Here is a 22,456-nt window from a genome sequence, read left to right on the forward strand (position 1 = left end):
CTAATTTTACTTTTGAGTGAATCACTGCATACTTTATCTATTGAATAGTATTATTGAAGCTTACAATTCATATATACTACTGTAAACATATAAATATACTTTAAATAATGTACTATAATATAGTGTTAAGAGTTTGTATTTGATTGTTAATCAAGAGAGTAAACCAGAAAAAAATATAATTAAAATGTTGTCAATAAACAAARTAAAGCTTAAAATGACTATTAATGAAAATAAATAAAAAATGATATTATGTTTAGCTAGAAATATCTCATCAAAACGGATTAAATGCTAGAAAAAATTATATTAAATTTTATAACATTATACTAAACTAATGAACTTTTATACAAAAAATAAAGATAATGCAAACAATTTATACTAAATATATTATTATTATTATTATTTTGTAGACAAAATAAATTTGATTTAATGCTTATTTTTTATTTATTTAATAAATAGTTATATTTAAAAGCCAACTGTCATTAACAACGTCGGCTACCATTCAAATGATTTTTATTGTTAAAACAATGTAATAATAAGATTGTCATTTGATGACAAACACAACAATAATAAGTGCATCGGTACTAAAGCACCGGCAGCTCCGCGTGTGGCTAATCCGTAAACAGTTGTATAATCAAAATTGAGTGCATCGACTGATGTGATGAAATCATTAAACAAATCTTATAATAAGGTAAGCAATAGTTAGTACAAAATATTTTTTTTAGTTTTATATTATAATATACTGTATATAAAAAAATCTTAACTTTTTATTAGTTTAGTGTTAAATTAAATGAATGAAACAGAAAGAAGGAAAGAAAGAAAGTATAGAATAGTATTGTTTATACTATATATAAAATTAATGTAATAATAGAGTAATTTTTACGGAAATAACATTACAAGCGACTCATGTATTCAATTAGTCGGTCAATGTTTTCATTTTTATTGTATGATTTTATTATATAATTTTATTTATTTTTTTAGTTGAGATTATTATAGATTGTATGACACATTATATTTGTAAAAATATAAAAATAAAACAAATAACAGAATATAACATCTAATCATATCTTATAGTGAATAAATGTTTAAAATGACTTTAAGTCTTTAAATTAAATTAAATTTTATATTTATATTTTTTACTTAATCTATTAGCGCAAAAATAATTTATTTTTATTGAAAATTAATAGGAAATAATTGTTCAAATAATAGTAAACAATAGGATAGTAAAAGAATTTAAAGATGAGATAACACTATATTATTGTGAATTTTGTAAACATTACATAAAAAATATCAACTTTGTTATATCTTATTGTGGCAAACAATAGCATAATATAGGGACAGACATTTGAGAAATTATATAWATAAATACACAATATATTATAAATAGTACTAATATATAAGCAAATATAATAAATATATAAATGTATTTATATGAAGATTGAGTGTTTTACTAGAAATACTCAATAAAAGTCAATTACTATTAGCAATGGATAKAATGCAATAGTTTCCGGCAATAGTTTTTCAATCTTATACTATATTGAGAAAAAATATCACATATTTTTTGTTTATCCAGCAATTTTTGAGCTCTAATATAATGTATTGTTTTCATTTCTGGATATTAATAAATTTAATAATTTTAAGAACACATAAATTATATAATAAATAAATATATATGTATACCGCTATATTAAAAAAACTACGATAATTCTTGATTACAATGTAAACAATATTTTAATACTTTTTTTTGTTGAGAATATGTTGAAAGTTTTTTCTAGAGATTTAATAAATATATCCTTTAGATAAATGGTAACACCTTTATATCAAAAATATAATTCAATAAATTGCTAAAAAACATTATACTTTACTAATGTTTTATATATATTACAGTACTGTTTACACAATTTTTGTACAATACTATACAATATTATTCTATAATAAAAATAGAAAGAAAAAATGAAACTTTTTTTTACAATTTTAAGCAATTTATTGTTCTATAATGTAATTTGAGATTATAAATTAAAATAATCTTATAGAAAAAATATATATAATTTTTAATGTATTATGTATAACAATTTGTGTCGAAATAATTTGTGATATTGTATTGCTTATAAATATATTATTTTATCACTTAGTAGTCWTAATTTGTTRACCCAATATCTTAATAATTGGCCCACAATTGAGTCAACAAATTGAAACAAAATGTCAACTTTTGGTTTTTTTCAGAGCTTTAACTAATATAATAATAAAAAATATCTGTATTTTATGAAATATTTGTGTCATATTATAAAAATTATTTGGTGTTTATATCGCCAACAAAAATAAAGAGACGCTTTAATGTCATTGACATCTGTGACCATCAAAATTGCTATACATTTGTCACCCATTTGACCGTTTACTGCATAAATCATATTTAAGTTAGATATTCACATATTGTTTTCATTTCGCTTACTGTTAATTCATTTATTTCATGATTTATAACAATTTTAATAAAAAAAATTATAATATTTGAATTAAATAACTAAATATTTATTTTATTGACTGTAATTTTCAAACATTTTTCAATTTTCAATTAATATTCATCACTTTATAAAAACATATTTATATAAAGGTATAACAAGAAAGACGTTTATTTAATATTATTTAAATTATATTTTTATATTTATATAAATTAATAATTATAATACTGTACAATTTTATAAATTATTAATTAAAATAGTAACTAATAATTTATATTAGATAGATGTTGCAATCATAAATAATACAGTAGAAGTACAGTACACAACAACAACAATAAAATATAGCAAAATTATTATGCAATATATTTGTGTATAATTTATATAAAAATATATTTAATAATTTATTAAATTATAGTTCTTTAATATATATATATATATATATATATATATATATATGCTTATCATAACTTATGTTAAACAAAATAATAGATCAAACATTTATAAAAAAATATAGAGAAAAAATTTGAATGCAAAATATTTTTGTGAATTGTATTGAATATTTGTGATAAATTGTATTAAAATTAGGTTTGTTTTAAATCCATGAAAAATGATTCACATATTTATACTTTCCAAACAAGTGGTAAAAAATAATAGCATTAAAGGGAAAAAATTTACACTAAATTCCAAACAATTTATATACATATTTGAAAAAATAACAATTTTTTGTTTTGTTTTGTCTTTTTTGTTTTTCAAATAATTTATGAACATTTTTTTTGGGCTCAAAACCAATAAATAATAGTTGTGTTGGTTTTATTGTTTCGCAACTTTTGTAATATAAATTATTTTGATTTTTTTTGCAACACTGACTGTAAAAGTRATACATTTTATTCTTGATATAAAAAAAMCATTTCATATAAATGCTTGAATTTCATTCATTCAAAAAATATTATTATTTATATTAAAGTTGAAATTTTATATATTCAAAATGTATAATAATATTAATGTATATCACATTTCCTAATGATGTAAATGTCATTATATGTTTTATAAATTGTTAGAAATATTTTTTTTGGAAAAATGATTTCACTATCATATTAAATAATAATTTAGTTTTAAATTTAAAATTAAATATCACAATTATTATATAAATAATTTATACAGATTAGATTCACAACTAAAAAAAAATTTATTTCTGATAAATGATTTGCTTATACAGTAGTAATTCTGTATTGTCATCATTAAAAAATACTTGTATTATTATGACTATCATTTACAAAATAACTATTTAGTTTATTAATGATATTATTATATAATAGTAATTTTATAAATTATAATAGTTTAAGTTTTTTTTATTGAATTTTAATTTAAATTTAATACACAGTATATTATAATATTTGCTAAAACATAACAAAATAAATTTTATTTTAAAAATCTTTTTATAATTTTTTACATTTATTTAGTTTRTTAGTAAGAAACTTTTTTTAAWAAATGCATTGTATTTTTATTTATAAAAAATTGATAAATACAATAATAAAATTATAATAATGTTCAAATTTTTTAAATAACAGACTTTCAGTATTTATTATTTTGCTATTTTGTATATAAATAAAAATTATTTTAGTTTTAAAAAAATTGTTTTTTATTTTTAGCATAATTAAGATTTAAACAAAAATATTTATCGATTTTGTTTATATTATATATTATATATATATATATATAATATTGATTATAATGTCTTTATATATTTTTTTGTAAATAAAAAAATGTTTATTAAATTTTTTTTCACTAAACAGTTTATTTTGTTTTCCAACATAGTATCTATTGACAAAAAACATATSAAAAAAATATTAAGAGAATTAAAACATAACAAAGATATCCATTTAATAGTCTTTTAATAAATTACTTGAATAATATTCAATTGAAATTTAAGGAATTTGTGTTTATAAATGAATGAATAAATTGAAAGCCAAGATATCAGTTGTGAAAAATTACTTTAATTTTGTTGTTATTTTCTGTGCCGACAATCGTATAAAAGATTGTTTCATTTGTGTGCAACAAAAAAAATCTTTCTTTTGTTGTTTAAAAAAAAAAWTGATTTGCAATTTACTGTATATTTTTTTTACTTTTTTCGCGACTTATTGTAACACTCAATGATTGTGATGTTGTTTGTCTCACCCATTATTTTTTAGGTCGACTCCATTGGAAAGCATTGTCAGCACTGGAACTCCATATCAGTAGACATCACAACCAGCACTGCATACTTCCTATTAGTTGTTTATAAAACGCTTTTATTCATCACATTATTTATACCGAAAAATGTCTGCATTAGAGCCGGTAAGCAAATAATACTATAGTTTTTTTGTCAGTTAATGCCTGCACTTAAATRTAAAATATATATATTAAACAGTTGTTACAAAGTGTATGTTTGTCTTAATAATCTATAGAATTTTTTTAAAAAGATTTATTATATCACAGATTCTATAGTATTTTTTAATAATGTACAGTAAATATTATAAATTTGTCTAAAACTTTTAATTTAAATAATTTTTTATTTTATATTAGATTTATTTTACTATATTTTTTATATATAGACTATATTTGATTCATAAACGTAAACTAAGGTTAAATTGTCTCAAAAAAGTTAATTTTTTATTTTAATAAATCAATCCTTGGTTATACAGTTTTATTAAACAATTTAAATTATTTAGGATAAGTTAAATTAAACTACAATATTAAATATATGTTATTTTCTATAATACAGTGAAGTATGATTTAAGGGGTTATAATGAATCTAATGTATTCATATATTCTACAATAATCTATGTCTATAATAATAGATTTGAAAATTTAAATTTTTTACGTAATGTATGATTTTTGTATAATAAAACATGAATGAAGTTTAATACATGATATAATAAATTTATTTTATAATTTATAAAAATTTTAATTATAATCTACACTATTATTGCATTGACAGCTTCAAAACACTGTATTAGGTATAGGTATTAGATTATAAATTATAATCGTATATTAAATATTTTAAAGTTATAGCATAAAAATCTAAAATTATTTATAATTATATCTATCATAATTAAACAAAATAATTACATTATTATTTAGTAATATATTATTTAATTTATCTCATTTATTAATATCATTTTATCAAAATCACAATTTTTATTTACATTTGTATATTATAAACAAAATAATAATAAAAAAATTTAATTTAATGATCAATTGTAATACATTTAATGATAACAATTTGATAAACGCAAACATATAAGACAAGCTATTATTTTAAGGATTGAGTTGTTAATACAGATATAAAGTATAAAAACTATTTGTTTGACTCATAAAAGTTTTTATTAATTTAGTAGTCATTATATTTGAAATCTTTAAGGAGTTTGCGGCTCATTATTGAAGTAATATATATATATAAGAGAAGTGATTATTGTGTGCTAAAGTAAATTATATATTACTATATACGGTATAATATACTGTATTTATATTATTTAATAGATAAGTATATAAACAGTTTGTATATAAATATATATATATTGTATATTACTATTTGTTGTAACAAATGCAATTAAAATTAATGAATAACTGTTATAATACTTTATATCTATATTTTTTTAGTTTATGTTAATTATATTTTAGTTAAGTAATAACAATAAATTATCTATATTGTAATTAACATTTAATTATAATTTAAAAAAATAAATAAAAATAACACATTTTCAAACTTGTTTTCTTTTATGACAACATTAATTAGTAATAAAATCATCGTTGTATAGCTAATTAATATATTATTTATTACAAATTGATAGCTACTATGACAAAGTAAAATTATGATAGACAATTATACATATTATTTTTATTATGTATGTGTATTATGATTGTTAATAAATGCAAAATAAGGTGAGTGAGTAAATGTTAATTTATTTGTGYGTATGTGTGTGTGTGTGTGTGTGTGTGAGAGAGAGAGAGAGAGAGAGAGAGAGAGAGAGAAAGAGAGAGAGAGAGAGAGAGAGAGAGAGAGAATTCAAAATTTAAATTTCAAATACAATTTATACTTAAATTTGTTTATTATATTGAGTAATACAAACATAAATCATATCTTTTTTGAATATAATTTACTCTATTTTTTCTTTCATTTTAATGATTTGTTATATTTATATTTATGACTATTATATTATATAATAATCAGTGAAACGAAAGTAATTATAATTTACGACTAATAATGTTAATGTCTATCTATTAAATAATATATATCATTTTATTAGAAAATAAATTCCATTCAATTCAATAATAATAATAATAATTTATAAGAAAAAAATAATAATACTTTATTATTATTACTTTTAATATTAATAATAAGCCAGATACTTTTAATAATAAAATAATTGTAATTTAAAATAAAAGTTATTTCATTCAAACTATTTTCTTATTTATTTAAGACAAAAAGTATTATATTATAATAAAAGTTTTTTAATCAATCTTAAAATTTAATGAATTTGTTATTCAATACAAATATTCTATTTATAAATAGAGTTTATGTTAATTATTAACAATGCTTTAACTATTATATATAATATATACAAAGTTTTTGTTAATTAAGTCTTATTGTTTAAAATTCAGTTGAATTTGTTGTTTAAAAATAATTGTTAATTAACTATTGATAGCACTATTTATGAAAAATATTAATTATGTCAAACCAGACTAATGTTTTAGAACATGCCTTCAATTTAATGATTAAATTAAATTTAATTATCTTATTTAGTGTCTATACAATGTATACAGTTATAGTATATATATAGTGTTATATTGTATAGTTTGTCAACTTAATTGACACATCTTTTAAACAAATGGATAAAGTTTTTAATATATTTTATAACAAATAGCAAAAATTATTTATTGAAAAGTGATTTAAATATTGACTAAAGATATAGTTATTTTTTAGAAAATATTTTTGTTTGTATTTTATATACAATATATACAGTATATCCTATATTTTTGTTATAAAATATCAAAATCCAATAAAAATTTTGATAAATGATTCATAATATAATATAGACTCTATACTATAGAGTCAATGTACAGATGAGACCATTATTTCAAATGATAGTCTACTATAAAATATTAAACGAATWTTTACTAAATTCTAAATCATTTGATTAAATATAAATCAATAAAATAGATTTAATATATTATACATAATATATTTGCTTTTTATATTTAGTATAATAAATTTTTAAATGTTGAATAGTATAAAATATATTGAATTATAATAAGAATATAACCATAATATTAAATACAATGAAACAAAATATTTTTGATAGACAAATAAAAATTTATTTAAAACCTAGCTATCTATAATTTTATTATTTTCATTAATTGTGGTATCATCAAAATTTTATTTACATTTAAAAAATAATTTTATTAAAACATAAGCTAAAAAACAATTGAAATATTTAAATAATAAAATCATTTAAAACTTTTTGTATTTCAATTGAATCAATACTAAGATTTTTTTATTTGTTTTCTTAAAGTCAACGATTTTTGATTGTGTTGGTACACAAACACACACACACACACACACACACACACACACACACACACACACACACACACACACACACACACACACACAYACAYACACACAAAGTAAGCACTATTTTTGTGTGTCTTAATTTTTAGGACTATAAAAACCAAAATACAAAAAGAGCAGTGAATTTATTTTAGACGGCAAAGTAAATAATGAAAAGTTTTGTAAACTATTTTTCAAATACTATAAAATAAAGTGAAATGACTTTAAAATTTATGCAAAGACATCGATTTTTGCTATCATTGTATAGCAAACTATATTACAGTTTTAAAAACTGGACTCAAATCTAGAAAATTTTAATTTTGTTTATCGGATAAAATAAAAATCTTCTAAAATATTTAGCGTTTTTATTATATTAAATAAATATATTATACGATATTTTTGAAATATTGATTCAAATTATTAGAAATATAATATAAAATAATGTCTAAAAACATGAACTTTTATTTCTATTAACCAATTTTAAGACCATATTTTATAGAAAAAATAAGTTCAAAGGGTTTATAACATTATTTAAACAAATTGTTTATTTAACTTTTATACTATTTATTATTATTTTTTGACTTTTGAATAAATTTTTTAAATAAATACTAAACACATTTAATAATATAATATTTTACAGTATATCTTAAAAGAAAAATAAAATAAAATGAAAAAATTAAAATTTGTTATTTAATGATATGTAATATATGTTCAAAACTAGTCATAAACTTTTGTTTTTTACTATACATTTGCCGATAAATATTGCAAACATATATTAAAACTTTTTTATATAACACATAAATTTACAATTTATTGTAATACAAGTAAAATATGAGATACTTTTTATAATAATAATAATAATAATTTGAATTCGAAAAACTATTTTAGTTAATATTGTTTTTATGTGATAACAATACAACAAAAATTCAGTATTATTCGAGAATTTATTACACAAAAAAATCAACACAAAAATTGAAAACACGTACAGAATATTTTAGGAATTTTTATTATTTGGTTTATTTAGACATTTGGCCATTTTATCAAATATAAACTTATATATATATATATATATATATGAAATTTTTTTTTATAAAATTTTTAAAAAAATATTATGAATAAGATAACAATTGACATACATTTTGTTGTTGGTTAGACTCTTGAGTTTTGAATTTAAAAAGTTATCAAACTTTCTGAAAGATTAATGACATTTAAGTTTAATTAATAATTTATCGACTTTTAAAAAGTTTTTGGTGTAAAATAAGATAATTTTAAAAAAAGATTAATTGAAAAAATAATAATTATTATTTTATAGTATTAAAAAAAAGTTGCAAACATTGAATTTATTTGATTCATCGTTATTTTATTGATAAATTGTTTGTTAGTTGTAAACTTATATTGAATTATTTGTTTTAATGATTTAAATGATAAGCAATGAATGATTTATAATATGTTGTGACTAATGCTATAAAAAAGACAGAAAACAAAAAATAAATTAAAGTTTTAAAACAATTTACAACATTTGTGGTCTAAAAATGACCCTTTGGTTTGACACCAGTCACTCACAACAATATAATAATGTATAATATATTATATAATATTAAGACAAATATAGGATTAGTGATAAAACCATAGACAGATCAATGAGTTTTTATAAAAATGACAATTATTTATTATTTATACCAAAATTTATCTAAAATTTAATAAATACATTATTATTATTATCTATTGATAATTACTAATTTTTTTTGTTACTAATAATAAAATKATTTATTGCAAAAAAATCAAAGATTATAGTAATTATTTATGTATTGTTTTATTGGAGACGATTGTAAAATTATTATAAGATTAAAACTAAGTATACATTAATTTTAAAAAAGATTAAAAATTAAATAATTGTCAACAGGTTGTGATTGCGTGACATTTGATGACACATTCAATAAAGAGTACGGTATGTTTACATCACCCAACTTTCCCGTCCAGTACGAGGACGGCATAGACTGTTTGCTATACATATTCATTGCCGACACCAACCAAATGGTGAAAATAACTTTCCAAACGTTTGATGTGTCTAACGGTCCACAAAAAACCGATCAAACTATTGACAAGTAAGCGATCATTATTTGAATTTTTGTGTATCTTATCAATTGGTTTTTATTGTCGTTTTTTGTATTTCATTTGATATGATATTATTTGAACCGTAAATTCAATCTATAGATACGGCAAAAAATAACTATAAAGTTGTTTAGAGACCGACATTAATTGAATGACACCCTTAATGACTCATTTATGTAATACAACTCTCTCTTTATTGTTATTTTGGTTTTATATATATAATATAGTTGTCTGAGCGGTGATTACGTCAAATTGTTTCTCAATCAGCCATCGGGTGATACAGCTATCAATGAGTACAGCGAATGGAGTGCCGTAATGTGTGGCCGATCGCTGGCCGACGCCCGTAGGACTCATTATTCGACCGATTCGGTTCTGGTCTTTGAGTTTCATACGGACGAAATCAGTACCAATAGCACCGGCTTTAGCGGTATCTATCAGTTCGTCAATAAATCCAGTTTTGTTACCGATGGCCAACTGCTAAGTGGTTCGCAGTGTGACTACGGTTTTATACGACTGTCCACTAATGACTCCATGTCCGGCCATTTTTATTCGCCAAATTACCCGTCAAAATATCCGCCAAATGTCAACTGTGGGTATCATTTCTTTGCCAAATACAACGAAAAAATTAAAATAGTCTTCGAGTCCATTCAGCTCATGGATAACGATCAAAGGTTTGGCCACAAAAAAAATTATCATTTATTTAAAAATTAAATCATAAGTAATGTATTTTATTATTGACTAAAAGTGTTATTTATCTTAATTAAGTCATTAATGTAGTATTTTTATGAATAAATCATAATAACATTAATAGTGTATATATTTTTATCATTTTTTTTATTTCACGAGTTTTTTTGGTGACAAACAATTTTTTCTGCTGTTTGTGTGTTCGTGTGATTTATGTCTCTATTAATTCAGAGCTGTTTATAACAATAGAAAACATAATATTTATTATTTTTATAATAATTTATTGCTTTTTTAGTAAATTACTTTGTTTTATGATTAATATAACTTATATACTGTACTGTATATATATATACTAATAATATTTAGTTATACAGTATTGCAAAAGTTAAAGTAATTTTAATAATATATCTATTAAATATGACATGGGTTAATTATTTGCAATCAATTTTATTATGCACAGTAGTTTAGTTTAATATTAATATAATCAAAAGTTATGAATTAGTTATGAACTCATTTTGTTTTTTAAAAAATAAAATGATTAATCATTCATAATATTATTTATACACACATATCGTATAATTTTGTGTTTTTGTTGTTGTTGTGAAAAGAGAGAGAGAGAGAGAGAGAGAGAGAGATATTTTATGAACAAATTTTTTGTTATTATTTGCTTAGCGATTAGACAAACAGTATAGGAAAAAAATAATTAATATAATTTTTATTGTGAAACTGTATTACTATACATTATGGATAACATATAAATGGACATTCAATTAATGATAACAAATTGATGACACCATTTGAAACAACAATAGCATTCATAATTGACATCCCAGTGTCTAACTGTTAGATTATAAGTTATCTGTATCTCACAGTTAATGTGATCTTATATTTATTGAATATCAAGTGTAATGAGATGATTGTCTTTTGTCAATGACTACATATTGTACAGTATATCATAAATAATATGATAGTATAGTACATAAAGCTATTTATTCATTATATGCATCAATAGTATTGATTACAAATGCGTTTATAAACGTTATAACATATGTTATAAGTATGATATTATACAATAAGTTAAACTAATAGTCAAATGGGAAATTCTAGCTAAAACTATACTTGAATTGTATATTTTATATATAAACTAATACCGATATATATCATAATAACAGTGTATACTATATTAGAGTCATATACCCTTTTATATGTTATTTGTTATAGATATTTGTTATATCTATATCTAAATCAATATTAGTATAATTCCTAACAATTCTGGCTAATAGTTAATGTTGAGACCAAAGTTATTGTTATATATATTTGTTGTTCAATGAGTGCAATGAGTGAAAGCATTAGTTTTCTCAATTCACTAGAGATTTGGATCATATGATTGATAAGTTTTCTCTTATATTTTTTCTGATACAAAACTTTTAATAAGTTTTAGTAAAACATACACACATTCAATATGTCTTTATTCAAACTGTGTGATACAGTAATATAAATATATATATATATATATTATTAAAATCGACAGTAGGAGAAAAAAATGGATTGAATAAGTAGTCTAAATATATTGTAGAATTTGATTATCCGATAATTATCTTTAGCATAAACTATAAAAACATTATGCAATACATAAAAATCATGAAAAGCATTACATATGTCATAAAAAATAATATTGGATTGGAAATTAAAAAAAATGGAAAAAATAATAAAAATTTTTGACACTACATTTTTTAATACTTAGTATTATAGTTTTATTGCTTTTAATTTAAGATTAATATTGTATATTGATAAATTGGTCAATCTAAGTTAACATAATATTAAAAATTATTTTATTTTACCTATACCTTAACTGTGACAAAGTAAAAAATATTTACAAATATAATACATATTGAATATTTTTACTTAAATCCTAAAATATTAATTAATATATTATACAATTATTTTATTTATAAATTTCTATTAATACAATCTAACCTTAAAGCCAGGTAACGGCATCTGCTAATTGTGTGAATGCAATAAAATATTGATTTTTTTGTGGTGACTTTAATCACAGTCACAATATACCACTTTATAACCATACTATAAGTTAATATATAATTGTGTTTACAGTTGTCGCTACAGTGAGGATGTCATACAAGTTTATGACGGCAAAGATTTAACTGCACCACTAATCGCTCAATTATGTAATCGCCAGACATATGTACCAATAATATCGAGTGGACCCGACCTATACATCGAGTTCAAGACCAGTTCCACTCATCCGCTTTATAATGGTTTCAAAGCCTCCTATTTGTTTGAACCCAACGAAACTAATCAACAATTAGTGTATGCCATCAGCACCACTACCATAGATACTAATAAACTAGAGATCAGTCAAATACCACAAACAGGTATATTAATTAACATTCATACTATTAATACTCATAATATTGCTAATAATTAATGTCTTTTAATTATCAAAATCAATATTACAAACTATTTTCAAATAATTAATAATTTTAATTTTGACTACAGAGCCGGTTGAAGATTTGCTTCATAAGGATGAGACCACACAATCATCTAAAAGTAAGTCATTTATAATAATAATTTTAATACTATAATTAATAATATACTGATTATATTGTATACTATAAACAATATTATAATAAATTATACAAATTATTACTAAATAATATGAAATTTGTATATAATTAAGTTATATTTGATAATAATTAAGTCTAACCAAACACACAATTTTTGTATTTTCGGCTTAAATCTACATTATAGACAGCCAGCAAAAAATTATTGTTTTTTATGCAGTTATACATATATAAAATGTTAGTTTTATTACTTAATTATTATTTAGTTTGGGGTGAGTGTTAGGTTAGGAAGTGTTTGGGTGGGTGGGGATGGGGTTTGGGGCAAATAATTTTCTACTGGCTGTCTATAATATAGATTTGTTCCGTACTTTAATTTGGTCATTGTTTAACAAATTATTGATTACAAATGCAAATATTCAATGTACAGTACACGTGCATAATGTAACGCACGTGCTACTTTATATAATTATTAGTGCAACAATCTCGCGCAACAATAGTTGATAAACAAATAAAATWAAAAWAAAATTAATTTAAATGAAATAATAGCTAAAAGGGTGTGAAATTTCACATAATTAACATCAAGGAGACAGACAGTGGGAACAGACAGATAAACGGTATCCGTTAGACACAAATAGTAAGATATGTCAAAATCAAAGTCCAAAGACCACACAGAAACCAATACCGAGGATGAGTTGACCAATGAGGCCAAGAAATTCTTAGATGAAGAATATCATTTGAAAATTATCAAATTTTTGGGTTCCGGTGCCTATTCTAAGGTATATAAAGCTGTCGATTATGACAAAGTCGGTTATGCCATAAAAGTGATTGAAATGGATAAACAAGACGAAGACATACGCACTGAGTTTATTCCGCGCGAATTGCAGATTCTGAGTGATGTTCAAGACTGTTGTCATCCAAACATTATGATGACATTTGGTTACCAACCGTTCGATAACTATTTGTTTATCTTCTGCGAGTTGGCCGACGGCGGTGATCTCATCTCAGTGCTCGACAAGACACGCGACACTGATCTCGACCCCCAAATCATCCAACAATGGTATTATCAAATAGCCAGTGCCGTCAATCATCTGCACCTATTAGGTATTGCGCACCGGGATATCAAGCCGGACAATGTTATCATATGTAATGGTACGGCCAAACTGTGCGATTTCGGTCACGCCATCTATGGCGTGAAATATGGTTCCAACGGCTCGTACGAAATGGTAATGACAGATCACGCGTGCGGTACTCTTGAATATGAGGCGCCCGAAGTGATCGCCTGTGAATTACGCAACGAATCGTATGACGCGTTCATTGCCGACAGCTATAGTATGGGAGTCGTACTCTATCTGATGGTTACCCACGACTTCCCATATAATTGTGAAAACATAGACGTCGATAAAACAGATGACATGGACTACCACTACAACAGAGTTATGAATAGCGAGTGGACTATTGAACAGAAGTACAAAACAGATAGACTTTTGTTAGACTTATTGACGCATCTGTTAGAGCCCTCACCCCTTCAAAGACTACATGTTTTTGAGATATTGAATCATTCGTGGCTTTCATCGGATGTCAGCAATAATACCTGGTCTTTGTTCGGCTCATAACAACCCATATATCATATTCATACCAGTGTTTTGCGTACAATAAATGATACTTTAAAAAAATATTCCGGTATATACTCAGTACATATGTTCAATAAATAACATAATCAGCAAAATAATTAATTGAATTAAAAAATTATTAATAATATCAGAAATTTAATATTTATACAATATTATGATATAATAATTTACTTCTAATTGACAATTGATAATTAAATAACTTTTATTTTGGGTGATGTACTGTATATTATAAGATAGTAATATTGAAAATCATTTGAATTATAATTACAGATATTATTGTTTAATGATAAAACATAATTAAAGTTTGGATTAAATGAATTAATTCAATGAGATGTTAGGCTTCAATGTGTTTTGATTTTCTAATTAATATATCTTTCGCTTGAATGCCATAACATTAGATGTCTTACATTACAATATATATTCAAAAGGAAAGTTAGATTTTATTTTTATTCTATTTCTCCATTCATTTAGTCTTTCATTTCCTGAATCTGATTCACTGTTAGTGATCAGCACAAGAATTATTGGTTGCCATTGCCTTTCCTTTTATGTTTCATACATACAGTTAGACTATAAACTACAGGAGCTAAGTATMTATAAGAATATATATATATCGATTGAAGCATAAGTTAATTGCAAACTAGTATTCATTTGATTTTATAAAATAATTATTTTATACAATACTTTAAGCATTACTTTCATTAACTATTAATATGTTTATTGTCTTTAATGTCTGAATTACTGATCATTAAAATTGTATATAAAATTGTAGAAAATCATCATTTTCTTACTATATCTAACTATTACTAATATTATTAATATCAATTTTTAATATATCTAAATAATTTTAATTTATATAATAGATATATTAGTTTAGACCTTAGCATTGCCATTAGTACTATTAGTGATAGATTTTTGAATAAAGCATAACATACAGTATATAGCATAACAAATTTAACATATATTTTATATTATAAAATTTGTAAAAGCTTTGAAAATTTATATCAAACAATAAGTGAGATAAACTTATCATTATTAGTTTATTTTTTACTAATTTATATGTGCAATTAAATTTTATAAGCTTAATGACAATGTCTGGTTTAGACTATTTAAGTCAATAACAAAATATTATTTAATAGTTTTAATTAAAAAACCATAATTAGATACAACTTGTTACCGATATTTAAAATACTGACTACAAAATTTAGACTAATTATAAAAATACAGTTTATTGAAATAAATTAATAATTAAATAATTAAATAGATAAATTAAAATAAATGATTTAAATACAGTATAGGTTGTAAAATTAAAATGAATTATATAATATATAAACTTAAAAAAAACTAAACAACAATTTGATTAAAATAACATTGAAATCGGCATCAAATTCGTGAAGTCATGCGCTCTGCCATTGAATCTCTGTTTGTCTGACATCTCATCCTTTAATGTTTTGAACAAAAGAGATGATATGATTCACTATAATATTTCACTAATGTTTTAGTAATTTTGAAGCTCACAAATAGAGTATAAATTATATTACTGTTTATACAAATGTTGAATTAAAACATCTTAATTTATTGACAATACTATTAAGAAATATATTAAAATTTAAACTATGAAATTGTGTAATTATTTCTCAAGTAATTTAAAATTATTTCATTATATCTTGATTTTAAAAGACTAGTTTAATACAATTTATACTGGTTATAAGTTTATACTTATCTAATAATTTAAATATTTTTGCGATGATATCAAAAATTATTATATTTGTTATTTTAATTAATAAAATAATATATTTAACTTATGGTAAGAAATTTTTAAATATAGTATTAATATGATATGAAAATCAATATTTTATAAAAATAATAATAAGTTTATAATGATAACAAACTATTGAATGCTACGTACAATTGAATGAATTTGAAAAGATACTAAAAAATATTAATTAATATGTAATATAATTTTTAATATATATTTAAGTATTTATTTACATAATTTATAATGCTTGATAATTATATTTAATGTAATTATTTTTTGTTTTGCCTAGATTTTTACTAGAATTTAAAATAATTTACTTTTACAATTTATTCATGTAGTAAATAGAGATTACAAAACATTTCAATTACGATAAATTATAAAATTAAATTCAAGAATAAAGAATATGATGTAATTAATATATAATATAAGCAAAAAAAAGATTACCAAAAAAGATTTTATTTATATTTTTATTGTGCAAATAATTATAATTTTATTAGTATAGATAATTTATGATTTGATAATTTATTATACAGTATTATAACTAAACTATATTTTAAATTTGTATAAATATTTTAATCAGAATAACTAGAAAATGTTCATTTAATAGTAACAAAAATCAACTTATATTATATTATACACAGTATTAATGTTTATCTACATTTAAGTTAATGCGTTTAAAAACATCAATAATGATTTAGTGTATATAAGATTCTTAAATTAATTGCTATAAAAAACAAAATGTTTTATAAGTTGTGGACATTGAGGTCATCAAAGATATATTGATATAATTTAAACACAATGTTTAGCTATCATAATATTTTATAAACTTTATAGTATAAAATAATAATATATATTTTTGACATTCTTAACATTTTATATCATTATTGATATAAATTTTTCAAATTATGATTTTTATTATTGATTTATAATTTATATAAAATAATTTATTTTATATTTAATGATTTAACTCATTTTAGTGATATTTTTCTACGATGACTGTTATTTACTAATTATATGATATATGAAATTAAATTTAATTAAATCATAAATTATATTAATGGATCATTAAATTTATTTTTTTTAAATAGATGAATTGTTCAAATGTCAAAAATGTTAAATTAAATTTTATTATCTATCATTATGAATAAATTTTTAAAACTATATTTTATTGTTTGAGTTATCGGAAATAAGATAACTCTGAAATTATAGAGACAAATACTAAATAATGTAATTTATTAGTTAATTAACTTTTAAATAATTATCTTTAATTTGAAATCTCTCACTCTCTCTCTCTCTCTCTCTCTCTCTCTCTCTCTCTTTCTTTCTCTCTCTCTTTCTCTCTATTTCTCTCTCTTTCTTTCTTTCTTTCTCTCTCTCTCTCTCTCTCTCTCTCTCTCTCTCTCTCTCTCTCTCTCTCTCTCTCTCTCTCTCTCTCTCTCTCTCTCTCACACACACACACACACATATACACAATACTTTTAAACATAAATATAATGAATCACTATTTATCTTTATGTAGACTTTATTTGATATTATTTGTTATTTAAAATTGATTGAATTTTGTGAACTTTTATATTTAAGTATAGCCCATAAACTGTTTGAACACATTGTTTGCTTAATATTATGAACACAATAATAATAATAAAGTGCGATGAAAATTTATATCAAATAATATTTTACTATTTAGACATATTGTATAACAATTTTTTTATGTAATACACATTAAAAGCAAGTCTTTTTATTATTACATTTAATATCTGAAAAAAGTTGTCCGGAAGTAAAAAAACGGATGTATTTTTGAACAATATTTTGGTTTATAAGATAACTAACAGATATCTTAAGTAAAATACATTATAAAAAACTTTTATAGTTTTTCATTGTTAATAAAAAAAATTCAATAGTTTTGTTGACTTATATATTACAAATAAAAACTATTCAAAACACATCATATATTCTCTTAGACATAATAATAGTTTATATTTTAACCTTTTTATGTATAAAAGATTTAAATTATTAAAATTATTCCACTTTTATGCGTCTAAATTATAGTAATTTATTTAATGAGTCTTATATTATGTTTGATGTTATAAAAAATTATTGATTTCTTACAAATTTTTAAAGTTAAGTAATTTATTTTGTTATATCTTTAATAAATTACTTTTTTGAAAAAGCATTTTCTAAAAATTTTGTGTTATATTTTAATGACAAATCATAACAACAACAATAATAAGAAAATAATTTTCTGAAATTAGATATTAGTTTTTCAATATACAGTATATATATATATAGATATATCAAACACAATACTAAAAATTTTTTTTATAGCATGAGAACTGAGTGTATCATTAATTTTAAATGTTGGTTTGGATCACATATTTGATAATAAAAAATTAATATATGTAATGTTAAACTCTATGTTCTCAGATAACTTTTTTTTTACTAAAACTACTGTATATTAATATACAGTATATAAGTTATACCCAATTACTATGAATGGCAAACCAAAGTGATGGCCAAAAATATTAATGTCATTTGCAGTCAACATTAGCTGAAGTCCTGAAATTGAGTACTCAACACATCATTTACCAAAAAAAACTATATTTTTTTTAGTAAATAGTTATCATTAATAATGTTTTTCATCTTCAAAACTTTTTGTATAATTTGAATTTAATTAACATAATGTCAATATTTTTTAGTAAATTTTAGAGTATTATCATTTAAAATTTTATAAATTAAAAATTATAATATTGCTATAAATAGTAATTAAATAAAATACAAATTTATGATAAATTAACAAACAACTCAAATGTGTCTAAAGTTTAATTGACATATTTATTATATAATTTATATACAGTATATATATATAATAGTATTTGAATGAAGTAATTTGTTATTCATATTAATTTTTACTCTTATTTACTAAAAATTTAAATTATTTGTGTAATGACACTAATAATGCAAAAGTTTTTTTTGTGAATACTTAACCTATTTTAAATGATTTCATTTAAAATAAATTTTATTCAAATGTTATAAATATATTTATTTACAATTATAAAACTTATTACTATATCTATAAGCTTAAAAAAAGCTTTATAATCTAAATAATTATAATTACAGTATAATAAGTTATCATTATTGATTAATTAATTAATATTAAATGTCATACATAAGATATTAATAGATAAATATGTTTTATATTTTACGAAATAGCTAACAATTGTGATCAACATATAGACAGTTTAGTATCAAAAAATGGCACCTTTACATCACCCAACTATCCCGAGACATACCAGAGTAATATTCACTGTACGTATCATTTCAATGGTCGCGGCAAAGAAAGGATCCAAATATTGTTTACCGATTTTGACCTATACTTACACAACGAGTTTGGACCCATCAGAGAGTAAGTATTTTTTAAAAAACATTTTTAACATAATATAAATTGTATTTTTATTACCGATAATTATTTTATGTTTATAAAATACACTAAATATTATTAATATATCATTATATTGGTTTTAACTAAAATTTTTATTAGATTATCTAATTTTGTTGTTGTTGTTGCTATTACTGTAAGCAATTGCTTAAATTTCAATAGAACTTAATATATCTTAATATAATCTTAATATATTTAATTAGATTTTATGGCACATTAAGCAAAAATTTATGAGTTTTTGATTATAAATTGTTATTATATTCAATCTAATTATATCATATCATATAATATGTTTAATGTGTACTAATTATTGAATTAAGTAATCTAGTAATGAATTATTTCTTGCTATTTATTTAATTGCAAACTCAAGTAACAACAACTAAATCAATAACTAAAAAAAAATAATTTTATTTTTACAATTTTAACATTTTATGATATTTAATGATTATAACTACAAATTTTGACAACAATTTTGTCAAATATATTATTTACAACAATAAGTCGCTAAGCGCTTGAATAACATTTGTCTCAATTGTGATATTTAAGTACATAAAAACTAAATTATATATATATATATTGTCATACAATTTATTTAATGATAAAAGATTATAGAGTTTAAGTTTTGTTAAAACCATTAAAGTTGTGGATAAGGAGTACAAAAAATAATAGACAAAGAGATGACTATTAACTCATTATATTTATCTTATTGTACAGTTTTTGTATTGTAAAGATAATATATATACTAATAATAAATCAATTTATTATTACACACATTTGTAACCTAACAGTTGTGAGGGCGTAGATGTGGTGATGGTTTTCATCACAATTAATGGCCATAAAGAGAGAATCGATAACTTTTGCGGCCAAAAGCTGCCGTCTCAGCTCATGTCTAACGGCCCCTCAATGACTGTTGAATTCAAGTCAACTCAAGCCATCCGTAAAAATAAAGGATTCCGGTATTTACTAATTAATTATTTTAGTATCAATAATACTAACAATTTTTATTTTAATTATTCTGATTTCAGTGCAATTTATCGATTTGTTAATAGTAAGTAAAAAATATTTTATAATAATACAGTAATTTATTATATTTATATAAATCTTGTATTATTTTAGACTTTGGTATAACTGGTGGTACACCTGATGACAGAGAGACAGGTAACTCACAATTAATTTTAATAAAACAGTATTATTTAAATTGATTTTCTTAATCATTGTGTTATTAATATAACCATTTAATCATTTCAAACACACAGTCTGTGGTTTTATCTTCAACAGTACAATACATCCAAACGGTTCATTCACATCACCCAATTATCCCGGTATGACATTTATTATGCATATCTCATAGATATTTATATATATCGCAAATATTTGTGTCCAGGTCTATACCCACGTGATACTGAATGTCATTATCATTTTTATGGACAGTCTAACGAAAAAGTTCACATAACGTTTGCCTATTTTGATGTCGAAGGAGTTCCACCGTATGTTTTCCACAACAATTAAGACAACAAATTTTAGTAATTGATACCAAAAATATATATATTTGTCAATATTTTTGAAAATATAGCTGCGATTCAAATACTGCCAGTGATTACGTTGAGTTCAGTAATTATCAGACCGTTGACCGGAAAATGTCGCGAAATTGTGGCGTAAAGACACCGAAGAATGTCAAGTCTGACAACAAGTTCTTTCGTATCGCTTTCAAGACTAACGACAAGTTTGACGGCACAGGCTTTGAGGCTTTCTATCAGTTCCGGGCCAACGATGGTCTGTCTATTTAATCCAATTTATATCATAAGACTATTTTTAAAATTATTATTGTTTATTAATTATTAGATACAAGTACTAGTATTCAAAAAATATCTACTTTTGCCACAAGTCATGCCAAAGGTTTTTAATTATTTATTAAATGATTTTTGTAATTCATTTCTAATTTTTTAAAAATAAATTTATATTTATTTTTCTCAGATACAAGTAATTACTGTTTACGATCACAGCTCACAATCATTATATCGCTAATCATTATTTCATGGCATTTGAAGCGAGCTTTCAATTTGTTATTTGCTTTTTAAACTCATTTATATAATATTTCTGTAAATACAAATATATATCTTGTATAATATATATACATATAGTTTCATACATTATATAAAATGCAATAAAAACTTTTAATTAGTTGAATGTCAATCAGCAATTGATAATATTG

General features: G+C 21.7%; 2 protein-coding genes across 2 annotated transcripts; both read left to right on the forward strand.

The window, feature by feature from the left end:
• Positions 1–612: 612 nt before the first annotated feature.
• On the forward strand, positions 613–22,322 carry LOC128961696 (suppressor of lurcher protein 1-like). Its single transcript, XM_054307956.1, has 15 exons — positions 613–688; positions 4,643–4,787; positions 9,947–10,148; positions 10,383–10,826; positions 12,952–13,232; positions 13,357–13,407; positions 20,019–20,211; positions 21,033–21,200; positions 21,270–21,292; positions 21,361–21,402; positions 21,501–21,566; positions 21,629–21,731; positions 21,818–22,017; positions 22,087–22,140; positions 22,219–22,322. Exons 1-15 carry the CDS (start codon positions 659–661, stop codon positions 22,320–22,322), a joined length of 2,106 nt encoding a protein of 701 aa, XP_054163931.1. The 5' UTR covers positions 613–658.
• On the forward strand, positions 13,966–15,138 carry LOC128960852 (testis-specific serine/threonine-protein kinase 2-like). Its single transcript, XM_054306991.1, has one exon. The coding sequence runs from the start codon at positions 14,063–14,065 to the stop codon at positions 15,032–15,034; it is 972 nt and encodes a 323-aa protein (XP_054162966.1). The 5' UTR covers positions 13,966–14,062; the 3' UTR covers positions 15,035–15,138.
• Positions 22,323–22,456: the final 134 nt, after the last annotated feature.

Source organism: Oppia nitens, unplaced genomic scaffold, assembly GCF_028296485.1.
Source record: "Oppia nitens isolate AA-2021 unplaced genomic scaffold, nextdenovo-longstitch-racon4-pilon3 scaffold5_pilon_pilon_pilon, whole genome shotgun sequence".
In the NCBI taxonomy this organism is placed as follows: Eukaryota; Metazoa; Arthropoda; class Arachnida; order Sarcoptiformes; family Oppiidae; genus Oppia; species Oppia nitens.

What these genes read in the sequence shown, in the direction of transcription:
- LOC128961696 (XM_054307956.1), top strand. Translation starts at nt 659, where the DNA reads ATGAAATCATTAAACAAATCTTATAATAAG. An exon ending in TAAACAAATCTTATAATAAG is followed by an intron (nt 689 to 4,642) that starts GTAAGCAATAGT and finishes ATTATTTTTTAG; the next exon opens with GTCGACTCCATTGGAAAGCA. An exon ending in AAATGTCTGCATTAGAGCCG is followed by an intron (nt 4,788 to 9,946) that starts GTAAGCAAATAA and finishes AATTGTCAACAG; the next exon opens with GTTGTGATTGCGTGACATTT.
- LOC128960852 (XM_054306991.1), top strand. Translation starts at nt 14,063, where the DNA reads ATGTCAAAATCAAAGTCCAAAGACCACACAGAAACCAATACCGAGGAT.